This window comes from Balaenoptera physalus, assembly GCF_965194825.1.
Source record: "Balaenoptera physalus genome assembly, chromosome: 9".
NCBI classification, from domain to species: domain Eukaryota; kingdom Metazoa; phylum Chordata; class Mammalia; order Artiodactyla; family Balaenopteridae; genus Balaenoptera; species Balaenoptera physalus.
Window position 1 is genome coordinate 16,587,355 of NC_138888.1, and position 19,399 is coordinate 16,606,753.

General features: G+C 35.0%; 2 protein-coding genes across 6 annotated transcripts in view; one reads left to right on the forward strand and one right to left on the reverse strand.

Moving 5' to 3' along the window:
• Positions 1 to 19,399, reverse strand: part of TAB2 (TGF-beta activated kinase 1 (MAP3K7) binding protein 2) — an 86,395-nt gene that overhangs the window by 62,895 nt on the left and 4,101 nt on the right. The window lies entirely within an intron of this gene.
• LOC309666705 (uncharacterized protein) overlaps positions 10,366 to 19,399 on the forward strand; it is a gene marked incomplete at its 5' end in the record, with an annotated part of 32,223 nt that continues 23,189 nt past the window's right edge. Inside the window, one exon of the mRNA XM_082474313.1 lies at positions 10,366 to 10,477. Coding sequence (XP_082330439.1) covers positions 10,366 to 10,477 — 112 coding nt within the window. The remainder of the gene's footprint in view (positions 10,478 to 19,399) is intronic.

Sequence of the window (19,399 nt, forward strand, 5' to 3'; positions counted from 1 at the left end):
CACACAGTAGGTATTCAATACATTTTTCTGCATAATGGAACATTATTTTTTTGTTCTAAACATATGAGTATACTTAAGCTTTCATTTTCATAAATGCTAAAGCAACAGCTGTGTAACAAGCTTTAGGTTTAAATAACTCAACTGTGTCACATCCTAAGAGATATAACTGATTTATCAACACTGATTTCAGAACAAAGCAAATGTAAGAACGCTCAGTTCTGAGAATTGATGATAAATAAAAATACAACAATTTACATTTAGGATATAAAGAGAATTAGTGGTAAACAAGTAAGTAGACATGTAATTCTTCCTCCTCCAAGTAAAGGAGAAAATACTTTTGTCAACAGGTTAAAAGGTTATAGATCTGGGATACAGTGCCTTTTAAAAAACAAAAGGAATCAATATATGATCTAACTAGGTCTTTAAGTCAGGAAATGCTTTAAGGGCAAAGAAAAACCTTACATTTGAGCAATAATTTTCCTCTTACTGATAGAACAGTGGGTTCCACACAAAATTATTATTTACCAAATATGGTTCAAAGATCAGATTACACCTTCCCTGGCATTACCAAGTAATAGAACATTATCGCAGGCCACAAGGAATTTTAAAAAGAAAAAGAAAAAAAAAATTTCCTTAAAGTTACTCGAAATGTATGCACTGCTACAACTTTATTTCAAATAGTTTTTAAAAGTTAACATGGAAAAAGTCTTACTCAAAAGAGATTGCAATTTACTTAGAGATGACAAGATTAAACTAAATTTTGCCAGAAGGCAAAAAAAAAAAAAGAAAAAAAAGTATTTAAAAATGAGGATTCCTATTCATTAACCCATATGGAGAGACTTTCAGTTTAAAGACATCAAGAAAAACACTTTTATAGACAAACCATTAATTTTTGTTTTTATTTTATAACTACTATCATATTGAAATCTCATTACTCAAATAATGTTTCAGTTGATTCTTTTTGATTTTCCAGATATAAAATGTCATCTACAAATAAATGTGCCTCCTCCCTTTCAATAATTACACCTCCTATTTTGTTTTTTGGTCTAATTATATTGGTCAGCATTCCCAAGACAATGTTATGTAACAGTAATGCTGGCCAGACCTTTTTTGATTCATGACTTTTAAAAAGGAATTTAGTATTTCACTAAATACTAAAATAGGAATTCTAGTATTTTACCATTTCTAGTAACAAAATGCTGGCTTCCGGTCTGAGATATATAAAATCTTGGCTATGTTCATTCGTTCTTGTTTCACTAAGCATTCTTATTAGAAATAAATGTTGATTTACCTTTTTTTTGATATCTCTCAAGATATTCATACCCCCCGTGACCTACTAATAAGACTTAATTTGATTTATTGTTATATTCCTAGAGTGAATATTACTCAGTTATAGTATTATTCTGTTAATGTAATGCTAGATTCCATCTGACAGTTTTATTAAGCATTTTTTGCACCAACTTTTGTGAGACTGATGTGCAATCTTTTATGTTCATATTTTATGTTAAGCGGCTTTGTAAAAAGAAACAGGAAGCTTACCTTTTTTTCTCTGTGTTCTGAAATACACAGCTAATTATCTGGTGCTTTTTGCAGGAAAGAGTCTCATGTCAGTTAAGACCAGCATTTTCATTTGTGGCTCCAGATCCTATCCCTTTCTTTCACATTTCCACAACACCCTTTCTTTTCAATCTCTCACTTCAACCTACGAACCTGTTTAAGTCTTCACCATCTTAAACATACATCCATGAACACATTTGTACCACAAAAACTTTCCTTCCCAGTTAAGTCTTGCTCAGCAAGTATTTATTCACAAAGCTATCTATTAAAACTGCTACTCTATTCAAGGCACTGCGAAGGAACTGCAGTTCCGGCCCTCTATTCCTAATCTAGTAAGGAACACAACCATGCATACAAAATACTGCAATAGCAATGCAAAGAATAAACAAGCTATGCTAGGCCATCGCTCTCTTACCATCTGTGCCTTGCCAAACTTCTCTACTGAGTAGTTATGCTATGGTCTCAAATTTGTTTTACTCTGCCTTCAAGTTTCGTCCCTTGATAAGTTTTATTCAAATCACCAAATCCAATAACCTATCGGGAGCCTTACCCACCATTTTGCAAAAACTTTGCGGCTTGTTTCATATTTTTTTAATAAATCCAATTAGATCTTCAAATGTATTGTTAAATTCTGTTTTTTAAAAGGAAGTTCATAGAATATTTTATTATTTAAAAATTTATTTATTTATGGCTGCGTTGGGTCTTCATTTCTGCACGCCAGCTTTCTCTAGCTGCGGCGAGCTGGGGCTACTCTTTGTTGTGGTGCGTGGGCTTCCCATTGCGGTGGTTTCTCTTGTTGTGGAGCATGGGCTCTAGGCGCACGGGCTTCAGTAGCTGTGGCATACGGGCTCAGTAGTTGTGGCTTGCAGGCTCTAGAGCGCAGGCTCAGTAGTTGTGGTGCACGGGCTTAGCTGCTCCGTGGCATGTGGGATCTTCCCGGACCAGGGTTCAAACCCGTGTCCTGTGCACTGGCAGGCAGATTCTTAACCACTGCGCCACCAGGGCAGTTCCCACAGAATATTTTACGTTTTACTAGGCACTTTTAATTCACCATATCATTTGATGCTCATGAAAAACCACCCAGTAAGGCTAGGTAATTATTACTCTCATTTGCAAGGTTCAGAAAAATACACCAATTTACTGATTATCAAAACTCCAATAAGCAGCAGAGTTAGGGCCAGAGATGTATTTGTGGCTTTCTAACTCCAGGTCCAGGGTTCCCTCCTCTATATTTTATTAATTTGATTGATTAATTACTAACTTGAATACTTACTGATCAGTCTCTTCTTTAAAACTTTTCTGGTCAACACTGCATATTCTTCTAGCATCCTAGGTTCCTTATTTTGGTACTTCTTAATGTTTGTCAAAAGGATGTATAAGTAAAAACTATGACATTTATTCTCTCATTTCTTGCCCTGGCATCTCATCTACAGTTACAGCATCATCTAGGGAGAAGCTCCTTTAAAGTGTAGTTTAAGCTTTCTGTTCTACTTGATGAAACGTAAGCATTCAGAATCATAGAATTTGATGTTGAAAGGATCTTAGAGATTATTTAGTCCAACATCTTTATTTAACAGAAGAAAAATATAAAGTTCAACTCACACAAGTCAGTAGCAGAATTTGAATAAAAGTAGCAGAATTTGAATAAAAGTTTAAGACAAAATTTGCCTTTTTAAACTTATGAATCATAAAACAAATATATACATATACAGTAAACAGAAAGTAACTAAAATTTCAAGAGTCATTACTGGCCCCTGTTTCATTTTTGTTAAAGATACTTATCCATATTTCTAATATGACAATACTAATGTATGAGTCCATCTATCAAAGTAATTTTTTAAAAAAATCATGGAATGGCAATAAAGTTAAAACCTACTCAATTCTATATATTCATGCATTAATTATCTATCTTCCAGATTTTTAGAGTGAACTGGGAATCAAAATCACACCACTACCTAGCCTAATGCTTCCCACCTAGGATGATAATCATGACCTAGTCTACAAGGCAGGAACAGATACCACTAGACTGTTTGCTGAACACCACTTAGAACAGTGCCTAGTACATGTGTTAAGCACTGAAAACGTGTCAGCTACCACTGCTTCTCCACCAATTACTACTTCTGAATATATTCATATGATTATAAATATGGCCATATTAATGATTCAGCCATACAGACAAGCATCCTGTTAGAGGACCAGTACCTCACTCTTCTCCGTTGGTCTATTGTCCAAGTTTTGTTCTAGTGAGCAGGGCCACAACCCTTGGTTATCTAGGAACACCTTTCCAACAGCTCCCAAGCTAGAAGTACTTTAATATCTCAACATCAGAGTCTATAGGCTCTGAAAATTAACAGCTCATTTTAAAAGGAAATTTTCTACTCCAACACTTCTAAACTTTTAAGCTCATTTACCCATGATACAGAATGCATGAGAAATAAAAGGGAATCTCATGTGAAGCAGGAAGATTTTTTTTCCTCTTAATTGTGCTTAAGTTTAAACTTAAACTCTTCCCCAAACTAGCTTCCCCTCTTCAACTTCCCATTTTTATCAGAAATAGCAATTTTCTTGTTAGCCTGAAAACTGAAATTACCTTAACTTTTCTCTTGCCTTCCTTTACCTTTCTCAACTGCTTCAAATTTCATCCATTTAATAACTAACGTTCCTCAAAACACAACTCCTGAAACTCTCCTCACTGGATGTTACAGTCAGTACAGTTCACAATCACTTCCACAGTTCTGAAATCTAAAAAGTTCTGAAAAGATTTTTTATGAAGCTTCATGTCAAAACTCATCTGGTAGTGGCAAAAATCTGCTTTGAACTGACGTGAAGCTACTTATAGGCTTTATTTAGCCACTTACTGTAAACATTTCCATTTTTCACTGCAGAGATACTAGTGTTTAACTACTGGGTGATGCCTCAAACCTTGCTGGGCATGTTACGTAGTATACAATATATACACGTTACCTTTCTAAAATTCAAAAAATTATGAATTCCAAAACATAGCTGGCCCCAGGGTTTCAGAAAAGGTATCATGGACCTATACAATATTGTTCCAAGAATCCTAATTTAGGCACCCTATTCTTAACTTTCTTTTTGATACTTTCCCTTACACCACTCCATGCATTTCAGCCTCCGTATTTACCACCAAGTCCTATAGGTTCTTCTTTCCACATACCACAATTGCCAATTCTACTCCACTCCTACTGCTACCACACTATCCCAATCATCCAATTTCTAAATGACCAAACCCATAGTTTACCTCCCGGACATTAAGTTCTTCCCATCTGACCCATCAAGCAGATTAAGAAAGGCTCCTATATAACCACTTAAAATATTTCACTTCTTTGCACAAGAACTTAATAAACTGGAACAGATACATAATAAGAGGGTAAAGATGGTGATTGTGGGATTATAGATGAATTTTTGTTACCTTTTAAACCTTATCTATAACTGTAAGCTAAGAAGAGGTTCTCTTTTTTTTCAAACTTAATGAAGTTTTTAAAATTTCTAAATTGACATTATTTATTCTGTAATTAAACCAACACAAAGAAATGAAAAATATACTAGGCTGCTCCCCTATTTATCACTTCAACTAAAATTCCTCAGTGTGGTTTTCAAGGCCTTCTCCAGTTTGGTTCCACTAGGACTGGTATCATGGACACCCCCCTGGCCAACCCCGGCTTTTCAGTAAAAGCCAGTTTTAACGAAATATAGCTAATTATTTTTTAAAAAGAATGATTTTTAATGAGTAAAATAAATGATCACAAAGAAAATCAATTATACTGAAAAGCACAGTAATCAAGTGTTCTTTAGAACCCATATTTATGATATATTTATATATTTGCTTCTTTATTAACACTCAACACAATAAAATTCAGCAGGGGTCTAATAACAACTATAATTTTGAAGTAGTAATCTACATAAACTATACTCAGAGACAGCCACAACAGTAAAGTAATATGAAAATATCTGTGCTTTTTTCTATTAGTAATAAAGTCACAGGTACTGCTAATACTACTGTGCTTTACTGTTTAAAATCATAATGGAAGGAAATATTAAATTTCATTTACAGGTATTCGTTAGTAAAAATATACAGATTTTTTTTTTCAGGGACTCCTTTAAATCCTCTCCTCAGACCCTCTTCAGGGTTATGGAGTCTAGAGTTAAACTCTATTAAATCCACCTACTTTTATTTCCCACTAGTCCCCACAGTCAGAGAACTTCAGTCAGGCTTTGTCTGAACATGTTCAACCCTGCTTTCATTCCTGACTATGTTACTGCTCTAGCTTAGGATATCATTTCTCCACCTGGATGCTTATCAAAATCTTAACTATCTCTTCAAAAGTAATTCATGTTCTATCTCCTTTTTGAATTCTTTTTCTACTGCTTCAGCCCACATGGATCTCTCTATTCCTAGAACTCCTAATGTACCTGTGGGTCAATGCTTCATGACCCAACATGTAATTATTTTCTTATAGTTCCACTTCTTTGTCTCTTCATCCAAGGTGTAAGATCCCTGGGGACATGGGTGACATGCTTGTATACAGGACACTGCCCACATATAATATAGGCACATAGAATGTATTCAATAAAGAAACTATTCTCAATAAACCAAGTATCAGAAGACAATTTCTTTGGGAAGTTTAAGTACCAGAAAATACATCAAGAGGACTGAAAATTCCACTAAGCAGCAAAAACAGACTCATAAATTAAGCTTAATATTAATAATTCACCTCAATCAGAACCTAGATAGTCATATTATATTAAAAACTCAGAAACTTATTTACTAGGCAGTAATGAATTCCAAGTAATAAATCAGGAACGGAGTACTAAAGTAGGCATAAAACAATGATTCATTCAAAAAATATTTGCTAAGCATCTACTACATGCCAGGCACAATTCCAGATTCCACTGATTCAATGGTAAAAAAACAAAAAACAAAAAACAAAAAACCCAAAAACCCCCCAAAAACAATGAAAAACAAAATCAAAAACAACTCACACAAGAATTTACTATTAGGCCTTGGACTAGAACCTGGGGCTCCTGATTCTCATTATGAAGCTCTGGAACAAAAAGCTGTTTCTGTCTTTCAGAATAGGTAAAGTTGGGGTGGGGAAATGTTCTCAGAAGGCAGTAAATCATATAAAACATTATAAAGAAAAAGATTTGGAGCTATTAAAAAATATATATAATCTACATAGTATATAAATATAACATTAAAATCTCTATACATAAAATCTATAAAGAAATAGATTTGGGGATAAGTTTCAATTGTCTATGTAGAATATTTATTGCCTAATGATACTAGATGAACAAGGTATTACTCTACTCATTGATTAATATTTTAATCACAAACACTTCATGAAGTTTTATTCTTCTTCAAAGAGCTCTGCCAAGTTGCCTCATTTACTTTATATAAAAATATAAAAACTTAAATACCAATATCACAGAAGTGGGGTGGGTGATAGAAGTCATGGTGGTAAATATTATTCTAAGTAATCTTTTTCATCAGAGGGAAGAGCCCAAAAGAGGAGGATAATGCGAATGTGGGTAGGAAACCAGGAACTGCTCTCCACACATTTCAATCTCTAGTGCTGTTTATGACCAAATAGAAATTACTTTTCTTAAAGGGAAGTTCTTAGACTAATAGCAATGGAATTCAGAGACTGAGTGAGTGAGTGAGGGGGAAGGATAAGTGGGTGGGACTGGAACAAATAAACTAGTAGTCTGACAGTGCCATGCTAGTAACCTTAAGTCATCTTGTCCAAAACTCAACCCACTGCCTCCCACACAGTAATATAGCTATATGTTAATTACTAATAATACAGCACTGATTCTGAAGTTAGAAATCTCAGGGTCTTCAATTCTTTTCCTCACCATATACAATCACTGGCAAAGTTCTACTGATTACTCCCACAAATGTTTCTTGCATTAATCCCCTTTTCTAGTCCCACAACCTCCTTGTACAGGTATCTTTTACCTGGATAATCGAAGTAACACAATAATCTCTTATCTGATGGCTTATTCCACTCTTAAGCCTTTCTAAGCTATATTTCACAGTGGTAACAAGCTTTCTAGCTCCTAAACATAGCTGGATCATGTCACTTTCCTCCCCAAGAGAGGTAAAAGATTTTGTAGAATTAGACTGTACTGAGTTTTGGTAGAAGGTGATGACATTGACCTAGGGAATAATGGAAAAGAGGTTGGGCAGGAAGAGAGGAGACTTAAAGACCAAGAACTTACAACAAAGGAGTCAGAAAAGTTAGATAAAATGCAGGAAAGAATGGGATCAAGAAAGCCAAATGAAAAGAGTAATAACAATAAAGTTTTAAGTTTATTATTTTTATAATAATTTTGTAACAATGAATAGCTAACATTTATTAAGCATTTATGTATCTGCTAAGCACTGGGCCAAGTGATTTATAATGCATTCACTCATTTAATGCTCTCAATAATCATGAGAGGTAGGTACCTCTGTATCAGACTCAGCTGACTACACATTGTTCTCTCCCAGAGAAAATAAGGATTATTTTATATAGCGCACCCCCCCACCCCCCCGCCCCGGCCTTATTCCCCACAATGCCTAAAACAGATCACCAAACAATTTACATTCTTACTATGTTGGTGTCAACAATACCAGAGGAAAGCCATTTTTCCTATGAATTTCATTAACATGTCATTGACTAGCACAATATATACATGTATATACAGCTATATACATACATACACGTACATAAACATACACATACAAACACACTAGGGATCTGGAAATAAAATACTATGGCTTTCAAAAATAACTCTTCTCTTGGGACTTAAATCTGAATTGGAACAGTAAAGGCTCAGGGTACTTTTGTCTTGTAAAGCTCAAAGGAGGAAAGGTAAATGAAAATCTTTTTAACTGAAGAGAAAAGAGGCTTATACCCCTACCATCTACCTGGAAATAGGGAGGACCTAGTCCTCCTAAAGGCAGATGAAAGTTACTTTCTTTTAAAATGTGTATAGGAAATTTCCTATGAGATACTACTATGGACTAAACTCTAAGCCCAGCCTACTATTTGCCATGTGTGCTCCATTCCGTACAAGAAGTCTGGGCCAACTTTAGATGATTTTGCATAAATCCACTACCACTAGGAAAAAAGAACAAATAACAAATGGCAAAATGTGTGCTTCACTGACCTTGGGTTAGTAAAGTTGCTATGTTTGGGTGCATTCTTCAGGAGTGTAATATTTGTTTGACAGCATCAGGGTACTACTCAGAAAAGACATTTGACCATAACCTATACTCTGGAATCTCAAAAACTCACTTATTTTTAAAAGCAAGCAAATCTTCTAGCTTTAAACTTTAGTAGTATGTGTGTTCACTCATTCATTCACAAATATTTACATAGAGCTTAGATGTCAAGGCATTGTACTAATGCTGTAAAAACTTATTTAGTGGGAGAAACTGAAAAATAAACAGAATATTATAATAAAATATGGTAAATCCTGTGATAGGGGAAAAAACGTGCTGAGATATTTAAATTATAAATAAGAAAAAGCATTAATCAGTTACAACAGGAAATATCACGCCACTTAAAAAAGTATTTTCCAGAATACCTTAATATGAAGAAAACATACCTGAACGGAACTCAGAAGATCTTTTTACCATGTCTGTAAACTGAGCCTTACCCTTTCCCTTTACCAATTTAATTCTGGCTCTAAGTCAGAAATCTAAGTCTCTCCTTGCTAGCTATTTTGCATTCCTGTTTTAAATTTTTGTTTTTGACCTGTCTCTTTGGCTATCTGTTTTATCTACAAAAGAAAAGTTGCCACAGAAAGCCTTTCAGTCACTTAATAATAGTGTCAAACCCTTTTCACAATATGTATAAAGCTACTTCGTTTACAAAGATTTAGGACAAAGCTCTGAAAATTAGTAAAGCACATGTGTCTATACTACTATTATAGCCATCTACTTATCAAATAAGCATGATTAAATACACATTACAATAAATATATATCCCCCAAATTTGTCTTCCAACCACATAATTTCCGGTGCACTCAATGTGAGATAAACAAGTGTTGATAAACAGAACCAGTCAAAATTTTCACAAAGTTCTTCACGTGCTAGGAGAATCTTGCTTTTTGCTAATAAGCCTTAAACAATGGTACAGTAAAAAGAAAAAGGTTACAGGTATAATTTTTAATAACTATCACTATAATTTCTCACATATCAACTCAACTGATGACTCTCTGATTTCTATTTCTAGCCTGAATTTCTTGCTTGAATTCCATTTGCATATCAAATTACCTACTTGATAGGTCCAGTTAAGTGTCTAGTAGGCCCTTCAAAGTTAACACATCCAAAAAAAAAAAAAAAAACCTCTTGATTGCCCAGCCCAAACTTGTTACTTCACTGTCTTCCCCAACTCAGCCAACAACGACTCCATACTTCCAACTGCTTGGGCCAAAAATCTTGGAGTCATCCTTGACTTCTCTTTTATGCCTCAGATCCAATTCATCAACAATTCCTGCCCACCCAGGGTTCGTAATATATCCAAAATCTGACCTCTTCACACTCTTTCCTGTTGTTACTCTGGTCTAAGCCACCATCAGCTCTCATTTGGATAACTGCAATAATTTCCAATATGGCTTCCCTGTTGACATCTTTGCCCTGCTCTTATAGTTTACTCCACAAAGAGCTGCCAGAGTGAATCTTTAACAAGGAAAGTTACCTTCAGTTAACAGTTTAAAGAAGAAAAATCATATGGTCATATCAAGTGATTCTTAAACTAGGAAGAGACAGGCACCTACAAAAAACCTACAGCTAACATGTACTTAATGGTGACAGACTTCATGCTTTCCCTTAAGATCAGGAATAAGACTAGCTTGTCTGATATCACCATGCCTACTAAACACAGTATTGGAAGTACTAACCAGAGCAGTAAGGCAAGAAGAGGAAATAAAAGGCATCCAGATTGGAAAGGAAGAAATAAAACTGCCTCTATTCATAGACACATTAGAAAACCCAGTCTCCACAAAAAAAGTACTAGAATTTATTAGTTTAGCAAGGTCTCAGGACAAAGGGTGAACTCATAGAAGTCAACCATATTGCTATAAACTAGCAATAAACAACTGGAAACCAAAATTTAAAACACAGTATCATTTACAACTGCTCCAAAAAAAAAAAATGTATCTAGTTATAAATCTAGCAAAACATGTATAGAATTTGTGTGTTGGAAGCTACAAAATGCAGATGAGAGAAATCGGGCAACCTAACTATAAGGAGAGATAAACTGTGTTTATGGCTTGAAAGACTTAACAAAATAAAAATGTCAATTTTCCCCAAATTGATCTAAGGGTTTAATGCAATTCCTACCAAAATCCCAGCATGATTTTTTTACAGATTCTAAATTTTCCATGGAAAGGAAATGCAATAGTTAAAACAATTCTGAAGAAGAAGAATTAAGTTAGGGAAATTTTACTACCTGGTTTTAAGACTTACCATACAGCTACAGTTATCAAGACAGTGTGGTAGTAGTACAGAGATAACCACAAAGATCAGTGGATCAGAATAGAGAATCTAGAAATAGACGCTCACAAGCACAGCCATCTGACTTTTGACAAAGGTGCAAAAGCAATTCAATGGAGGAAGGATAATTTTTTTTAACAAGTGGTGTTGGAACAGCCGAACAGTCCACAGACAAAAAGTGAACTTCAGTCTAAACTTCACACCTTTATGTGAAGATTATGTAAAAATGGATTATAGATCTACATATGCAAGATGTAAAGCTTTTTAGAAAACTTTTAGAAGATAAAAGGAGAAAATCTTTGGAACCCAAGGTTAAGCAAAGACCTCTTATTAGACTTGACAACAAAAGGCACAATTCATAAAAGAAAAAAGATAAATTAGACTTCATAAAATTTTTTTTTCTCCACAAAAGCCCCCATTAAGAGGATGAAAAGATAAGCCACAGATCAGGAGAAGATATTTGCAAATCACATGCTTGACAAAGGGCTTGTGTCCAGAATATATAAAGAACTCACTAAACTCAACAACAAGAAAACAAACAATCCCATCAGAACATAAGCAAAAGACTTGAACAGACACTTCACCACAGAGGATATACAGACAGCAAACAAGCACATGAAAATACATTCAACATCATTAGCCATTAGGGAAATGCAAACTAAAGCTACAAAGAGATGTCACTACATATCTATTAGAATGGCTGAAATAAAAAATATACTGACAATACCAAATGCTGACAAGGATGCAGAGAAATTAGATCTCTCATATACTGCTGATGGGAATGTAAAATGGTTCAGCCACTCTGGAAAAGTGGCAGTTTCTTATAGAGTTAAACATACATTTACCATACAACCCAGCCACTGTATTTCTGGGGATTTATCCTAGAGAGATGAAAAAGTATTTTCACATAAAAACCTGTGGAAAACTGTTCACAGCAGCTTTAGTTTTAGAGCCCCAAACTGGAAACACAAAAGTCCTTCAATCAATGGCTGAACAAATTGTGGTACATCCATACAATGGTATACTTCTTAGCATTAAAATGCAATGAACTACTGATACACGAAACAACTTGGATGGATCTCAAGGGCATAACGCTGAGTGAAAAAAAGCCAATCTCAAAATATATAACACAACGCATGATCCCATTTTTATTAACAATTCTCGAAGTGACAAAATTATAGTGATGGAGAACAGATGAGTGGTTGCCAAAAGGGTTAAGGCTGGGTAGCACAAAGGAGTTTCTTTGTGTGATGGAACAGATCTAGTTCTATATCCTAATTGTGATGGCTACACAAATCTACATACATGAAAATAATATAAAATTATACACACGCAACCACTAACAATTAAATCATATTCTAAGAAGTGAGAGGGGAAAAAAAGGCAAATAGCTCACGTCTTAAAATCCTTCAGTGGCTTCTAATCTCATCCTGAATACTAAAATCCTTTCTACAATCTAAAGAGCTACAAGGAAAGCACATCAGTAGAGGATCTCATCTACTCTTCTCCCGCTCTCTTAACTCCAACTACACTGGTCTTCTTGCTGTTGGAACAGGGCAAGCATGGTCCTGCCTCTCTATTTAGAAAGCTCTTTCCCTTTATTACTTCACTCAGGCACCTGCTCAAATGTCATCTAATCAGAGAAGATTTCCGTGTTGCCTCCCAAATAAAATGATGTCTTCTTCCTCTTTCTCTCTCTATAGGAAGCTTAAAACCAACAAACAGAACTCAAATATCTTCCTCACCTGTTACTGCCCCTGGTATGCTCTTGTATTGATGAATGGCAGGCATTATACTATGCACTCAGGTACGCAAGCCAGGGCGTGTGTGATTACTTACTTACTTCACACTCAGTATTCTCAAATTCATCACCTACTCTTCTCCTTAATTACAGCCTTAACTCACATCTTTATCAATTCTCAAATATCAATTCTCAAATAAATGGTTATAAGGCTACCTCCCGGCCCCCGGCCCCCACCCCCCCGCTCTTTTTTTTTTTAAACCCCTAGAACTTTAATTAATTTATTTATTTTTTATTTTTGGCTGTGTTTGGTCTTCGTTTCTGTGCGAGGGCTTTCTCTAGTTGCGGCAAGCGGGGGCCACTCTTCATCGCGGTGCGCGGGCCTCTCACTGTCGCGGCCTCTCTTGTCGCGGAGCACAGGCTCCAGACGCGCAGGCTCAGTAGTTGTGGCTCACGGACCTAGTTGCTCCGCTGCATGTGGGATCTTCCCAGACCACGGCTCGAACCCGTGTCCCCTGCATTGGCAGGCAGATTCTCAACCACTGCGCCACCAGGGAAACCCACTCTTTTCTAAATATTCTCTACAGCCATCAGAAACTACACTGCAGCCAGAGAAATCTTTCTAGAACGTTAATTTAAACATTCCATCATTTATGGGATGAAGTCAAATCTACTTTACAGAGCATACAAGTATTTTCATGCTCTTTCTTCTCATTTTCCACCTCACTTCCAATTAACCCACCACTGGTACCTAATGCACTGTGGAACTATTCACAGTACTGAATAGGTGTGGACTTTCCTACCTCCATCCTTTATGCATGTTGTTCTCTCTGACTGCAATGGCCTCTCTTCTCCCAACTTGTCCTCCTCTTCCTTGCCTATCTGACACAGATTGTGTCACCCTTCCTATGAAGAATTCCCTCTTATATCCCTCCTTCCCTCACTGAGTCAGCCACCTCCTGTAGATTCCTAAAGTGTTTTATGTCTAACCTTGTCACTGCATTTGCTAGTGTTAGTATACTATTGATAGCTTGTATACCTGTCCCTTGAGGGCAAGAACAATATGTTAGTCATCTTTCCAATCCCATCACCTAGCAAAATACCTGGCACACAGCAGGACTCAAAACTAATTCAAAACCACTGGATAGGTGAATTAGGTTGACCAATAAAGAAGGTAGAGATGAGGCATGGTGAAAGAATGAGTCAGGCAAGATTTTTTGGGTTAGCTATTTTGCACAGGTATATCATAGAAGCCATATGAAACAAACTCTATGGAGTTTCTTTCTATTCTTTTGGTCGTGTGATACCCTATAGAAATTGAAGTACTGATTCCGTAGCTTGGTTTGGCTAAGATCACCAGTTCACTTTTCCCATGAACCAGTTACCTTCCTCAAAAGAGTACTTCTTATTCCATTCACAGAGCTACAGCAACGGCTCTGAACAGTCATCCTGTAAATTCATGCCATTGTTCATGAGGGGAAAATCTCATGAAGAGAATGAGAATGTCTCACTCAGGCCAAGCACCACCTCAGCTAGAAAAATCTCAAAAAAGAAAAAGAAAAATCAAGCCCAACGAATACATGTCAATACATTTTCATATGTAAAAAAGCAGAATTGGCTTTGTGGAAATGGAAATTTTTTTTTTGAAACCCCACTTCCACATGTTTATTTTTCCATTTCCTTAGAAAATCATCATAAAGTAGCAAACAGTGCTTAGTCAAGTACAGTTCAGGTATATGCTAGTCACAAGGTAAACAGCAAGTTACTCTCAACGCAAACAAACAGTACCTGTATTTTCACCAACTTTTGTTTGTCAATGATCCCTTAGATATCTTGAGTACTTTTTCTCTTCAATTCTAGTAACTACTTAACTGTGATGCCTGCATGCATCTGCTTGAGTTCCAAAGAGTAGACGCCCATGTTTGTCAGGTCACTAACAGTCTTTTAAAAATTAACCAAGCAATTATACCACAATATGCGCTCAATGAATTAAAATGGAACACACACTCTGTTCTGAAGCCTTTTTAAAAAGCAAATTTTCTTGCCTATATTGCTATCTTCTCTGTTACTATTTTCTAGTGATAACTTAGCACCAATAAAAGCTGATGAACAGAAAATGTTTGTATAAGCATCACTGTATAATACAAACTGTATTATTAGGTTAAAATATTACTTATACAAATAGCAATTAATACTAATTAGTACAGCAAAATATTCTACAACAATCACCAGTTCACTCAATGAATTAAGATAAAAAAACTTTTAGGAAAACTCAAAGCAAAAAATCACAGTTAACCCAGTAATGAACATCAGGAAATTTAGCACTGTATCTTTTTTGAATGTGAAACATGGACACAGAAAAGAATACTATTAAAATAATTGAAAAAATATTAACTAGCAATTTAAAACAAAAAAATTATTGAGGTCACCTTATACAGATAAAGTGGTATATGTTTTATAGTATTATATTTAAGCTCATATATTTTCAGTGTTTTCAAAATCTGATCCATGCCAATTTTCTAATGCTTTTCATAAAAAAACCTAAATTATGGGTTGTGAACTAATTTCAAATTAAAAATGTGGGCTTTTTCACAGGAACAGATAAGAAAAATACAAAGAATTAATAACTTGCATGTTTATTTTGTAATTAAAGAAATAATGGTGATGTTTTATTTCACCCTTGGTCTGAAGAGGTACAGTAAATTAAACAATATAGACGTTATCTCCCTTTTATTCTACTTTTTGGGGAAAATGAATTGAACAGGTATTCTGAACGAAAAACCTAACAAAGATAAATTCCAAATGTAAGATTACCTCCCATTATTTGAGCTACATGTCTACTAGAAAAAATAATTCACCTTGTTCTGTTTGAAAGATTAATACTTTTTGAAACTGAGCTTCGCTAAATAGAAGCTAATATTGATATAAGAAAGTTACAGGGAAGAAAATCTGCCTCAAAAAGCATAGGATATATCAGACATTTTGACTACTACTTATTGATGTCTACTAAGTTCAGGTAAGTACTGTGCTAGGTAACATAAATACAGAGCTAGCTAACATAAGAAACGCAGATAATGTAGTTAAAACTACCATGCAAGGTAGGTATTATTATACCTATGTATTTTTCTAAAGAAAAGTCCTAGACTCAAAGAGTTTGAGTGATTAGCCTAAGACCACAAAGCTATAGTTAGTAATAGAACTCACATTTGAACTTGGGCTCATCTGACTTTAAAGACCAGGTCTTTTCTTATCATACGTCACAGATTCCCAACACGATAAAATTAAGATGTTTAGTTAAAAGGGTGGAGGTTGACAAGTTGACAAGTTAACAGAGACCAACTCAAACTCAAAAGTAGTATTTTCTTCAGCAGCTGAGAGAATTAAAACTAGGTAAACTCCCTTCTACTCCTATTTTCCCAGTTCATATCAGAATGATTGTTTTTGTTGATTTCTCTGACTAAACAAAACTTGCCTGGTGTGAGAACTGTGTTCAGCAAGGTCAAATTGCAGATTTCAAGTTTTCATTTGTATTGGCAAGTATTTCCTCCCATTGATAGGGAATGGAAAATCATTCCGCTGAACTGCCATTGGCTCTACACTAATGAAACAAGCAGTATCTGGCCTGCCTGACTGGCAAACCGACAGGAAGCAAACTTGTGATGTGCTCCATTTTGCTAACACTAAAAAGGTTAACATTAAGATATTATGGGTCAAAATAAGTTTTCCTTAATATAAATGTTAGAGTAAAACTTTAAACATTAAAACTCAAAAGAAGAGTATTATTTAATAATTCAGATGAAAGTATAGTTAATAAACCAAAGAATAAAAAGAATTTACTAACTGAAAATTTACTCTTTTTGTGCACTTTTTTTCCCTCAATAATTCACTGTCATCTGTTATTCTCCCAGAACCTGTCTTCTGCACTAGCCAAACAGACAAGTTAAATGGTCAGAATCAACCCCCAGAAACTCTGAAGTTTTTGATGGTAGCACTAATCTCTATAATATACCTCGGAATGTGGCATTGCTTTTGACTTACTATTTTGGCAAGCTTGGGCAGGGGCTGGTTGCAGAGACCACGAATTTTCTTTAACAGAGTAATTCTTTTGAATCATTTTATTAAAAACAATCAGCATTCATATATTTCCACCAGAATCTTTTAAATTCTACACTTCTTTACTCTTGCTTCTCTTCTCTGTCCCTCTCTGCAGGACCATTCCAACCTCTACTTTATTATTTGGCTTCTGAGGCTTGTACCAGGACTGTTTTTTGTTTTTCTTCTTAGGTGAAACAAGAATGCCATTTTCTTTAACAAGGCAATTAAAATACTACAAATTCTTAAAATGCCCTGGTCTATGTTGTACCTATTTGTGGATAAATCAGACTGACTTTCTTTCTGAAGCCACTCAAACTGACACCCTGTAGTAGTATCCCTTTCCAGTGGTAGGTTGTTACAGTTCAAAACAAACAAACAAACAAACAAAAACCCCCAAGAGTATAAAAATATCCAATTGTAGATATTTCTATCTCATTTTTAAAACAGTATTGTGTCATACCAAGTTTAAAAATTAAGCAATTTGTTTCTATACATCTTCAAGGGGAATTTTTTTAAAAGCCAAGAAATATTTTGCATAAATGACTAAAGATCTTAGAACTTAAGGGAAGTCTTCAGTTTTAGGAAAGCTAAAATTATTATTCATTAGGCAGAGAATAACTTGCTACAGAACAGGAAAAAGCTTACTGGTGCTAAGACTCAAACATCTGAAAAATGGTTACTGTTAAAGTAGGGTAGGGTGGGGTGGGATGTTTTCCCTTTTCCGTGAAAACACCAATATTCCCCACATCACAGGAATGTAAGAAAGTGACTGAGCCATTTAATCCATAATGTCAGTATAAATGTACAGTTGCACTGAAATTGCCTTAAAGAGGTAAGACAAACTTGTCTTTTAAAGGCTGGTTAAGAGCACATAATTATATATGAATTATTTTTTCTACTCTGCTTTTAAAAATTTCTATTCACTTTTTCACTTTAATGTCAACAACTTCATAGGAATAGGTTAATGAATACTAATTTAGCTGCAAATAATTTCTTTCTTTTCTTCCTTTTAAGTTCTAGGATGTTTTTTCAAACTTTTGGCTAGATTCAAAAAAATAGCATTCAGAAGACTTTGTGTGATATCTGAGTCTGTGCTTAAAACTAGAGATTCAAAGACTTAAGTCCAGTGCAAACACTTTTCAAAATCAGAAGGTGCTTACTACCAAAAAGAGTTGTGATACACAGGAAAACTACCACTAAGAGCCATTCAGCACTGAACACACAGTATTTCTTGAGCTCCTTAAGTACAGGCCAGGCACTGAAGATATGGTGAAGTCAAGACTGAAAGGAAAATAAGACACAGTCTGTCCTTGAGACAATTTAGTGATTTCCCAGGCTAAAAATGAAAAACAAATATTGCAATTTGATTGACTATTCCACTCTTTCTTCAAAAAACTTATCCACAATTTGCATTACTTTCTCTTCATAGAAGTTTTCCTTAATACTTTGTGAATTCTCTGAATTACCCCTTTTCACACAATAAAGGTATAATAACTAGTGACAAAGCGAACATTTATTGAATACGTAAACTGTACTAAATGTTTCACAAGTACTTCCATGAACTGGGATCTTATACGATATTTTTATCTACTTGTCAAAATGCTGAAATCCAGATCATCAAGATATGTCACGTTTCCTCATCATAAAGACTAGGTTTACTCCTGACAGCATATTGACTAGATAACATGTGCAAATGCTCCAGAAAGTATTAGTGACCATAAATTACAGTTGAGTTTTAATTAACCTTATTCTATCAGAGAAGAGTGCTTTAGTTGTTCAAATAAACTGTGTATTAAACAATGTCCCCCATAGTGCTATGAAAGCTTCTTGGAAGGGTTACCAACATCAACTATTTTGTTTTACAACAGAACTCCAGATAAGCAAGAGACAAAAAAGTTGCAGTTTACTGAGTCCCTTCTATATATCAGATAATTCACACAAAATGTATAATTTGTCATCACAACAAACCTATAGGTATTCTACTCCTTTTACAGAGAAGAAAACAAGCTCACAGAGGCTGAGAAATTGTAGTTGGCCCCAAATCACAAAGCTAGTAAGTGGCAAACCAGGATTCAAACCAGGATAGCAGACTCCAAATTTTCTATTGAGCCACAAAGCAGCTTTCTGAAGCACTAACAATAGGAAATCACTATTAACTAAAACTCTGAAGTACAAACATAATGTTGTTCCCAAGTTATGAAGTATATTTCTAAAAAAAGTTTCTTATTGGAGTATAGTTGATTCACAATGTTGTGTTAGTTTTGAAGTATATTCTTAAAGAAAAAAATTTATGTATGGAAGTTTTTGTTTTTGAAATCAAAGATAATATCCACTATGCAGTTTTTAAAAGAGCAAATATGCAATGTCTGTTCCCCAACCTCCTGTTCTGTTTTACTTTTCTCCACAGTACTTTTTTCTCCCAGACACGCTTGATTTTACTCATTTATTATATCTTCCACTACTAAAATGTAAACTATATGAGGACAGAAATTTTGTCT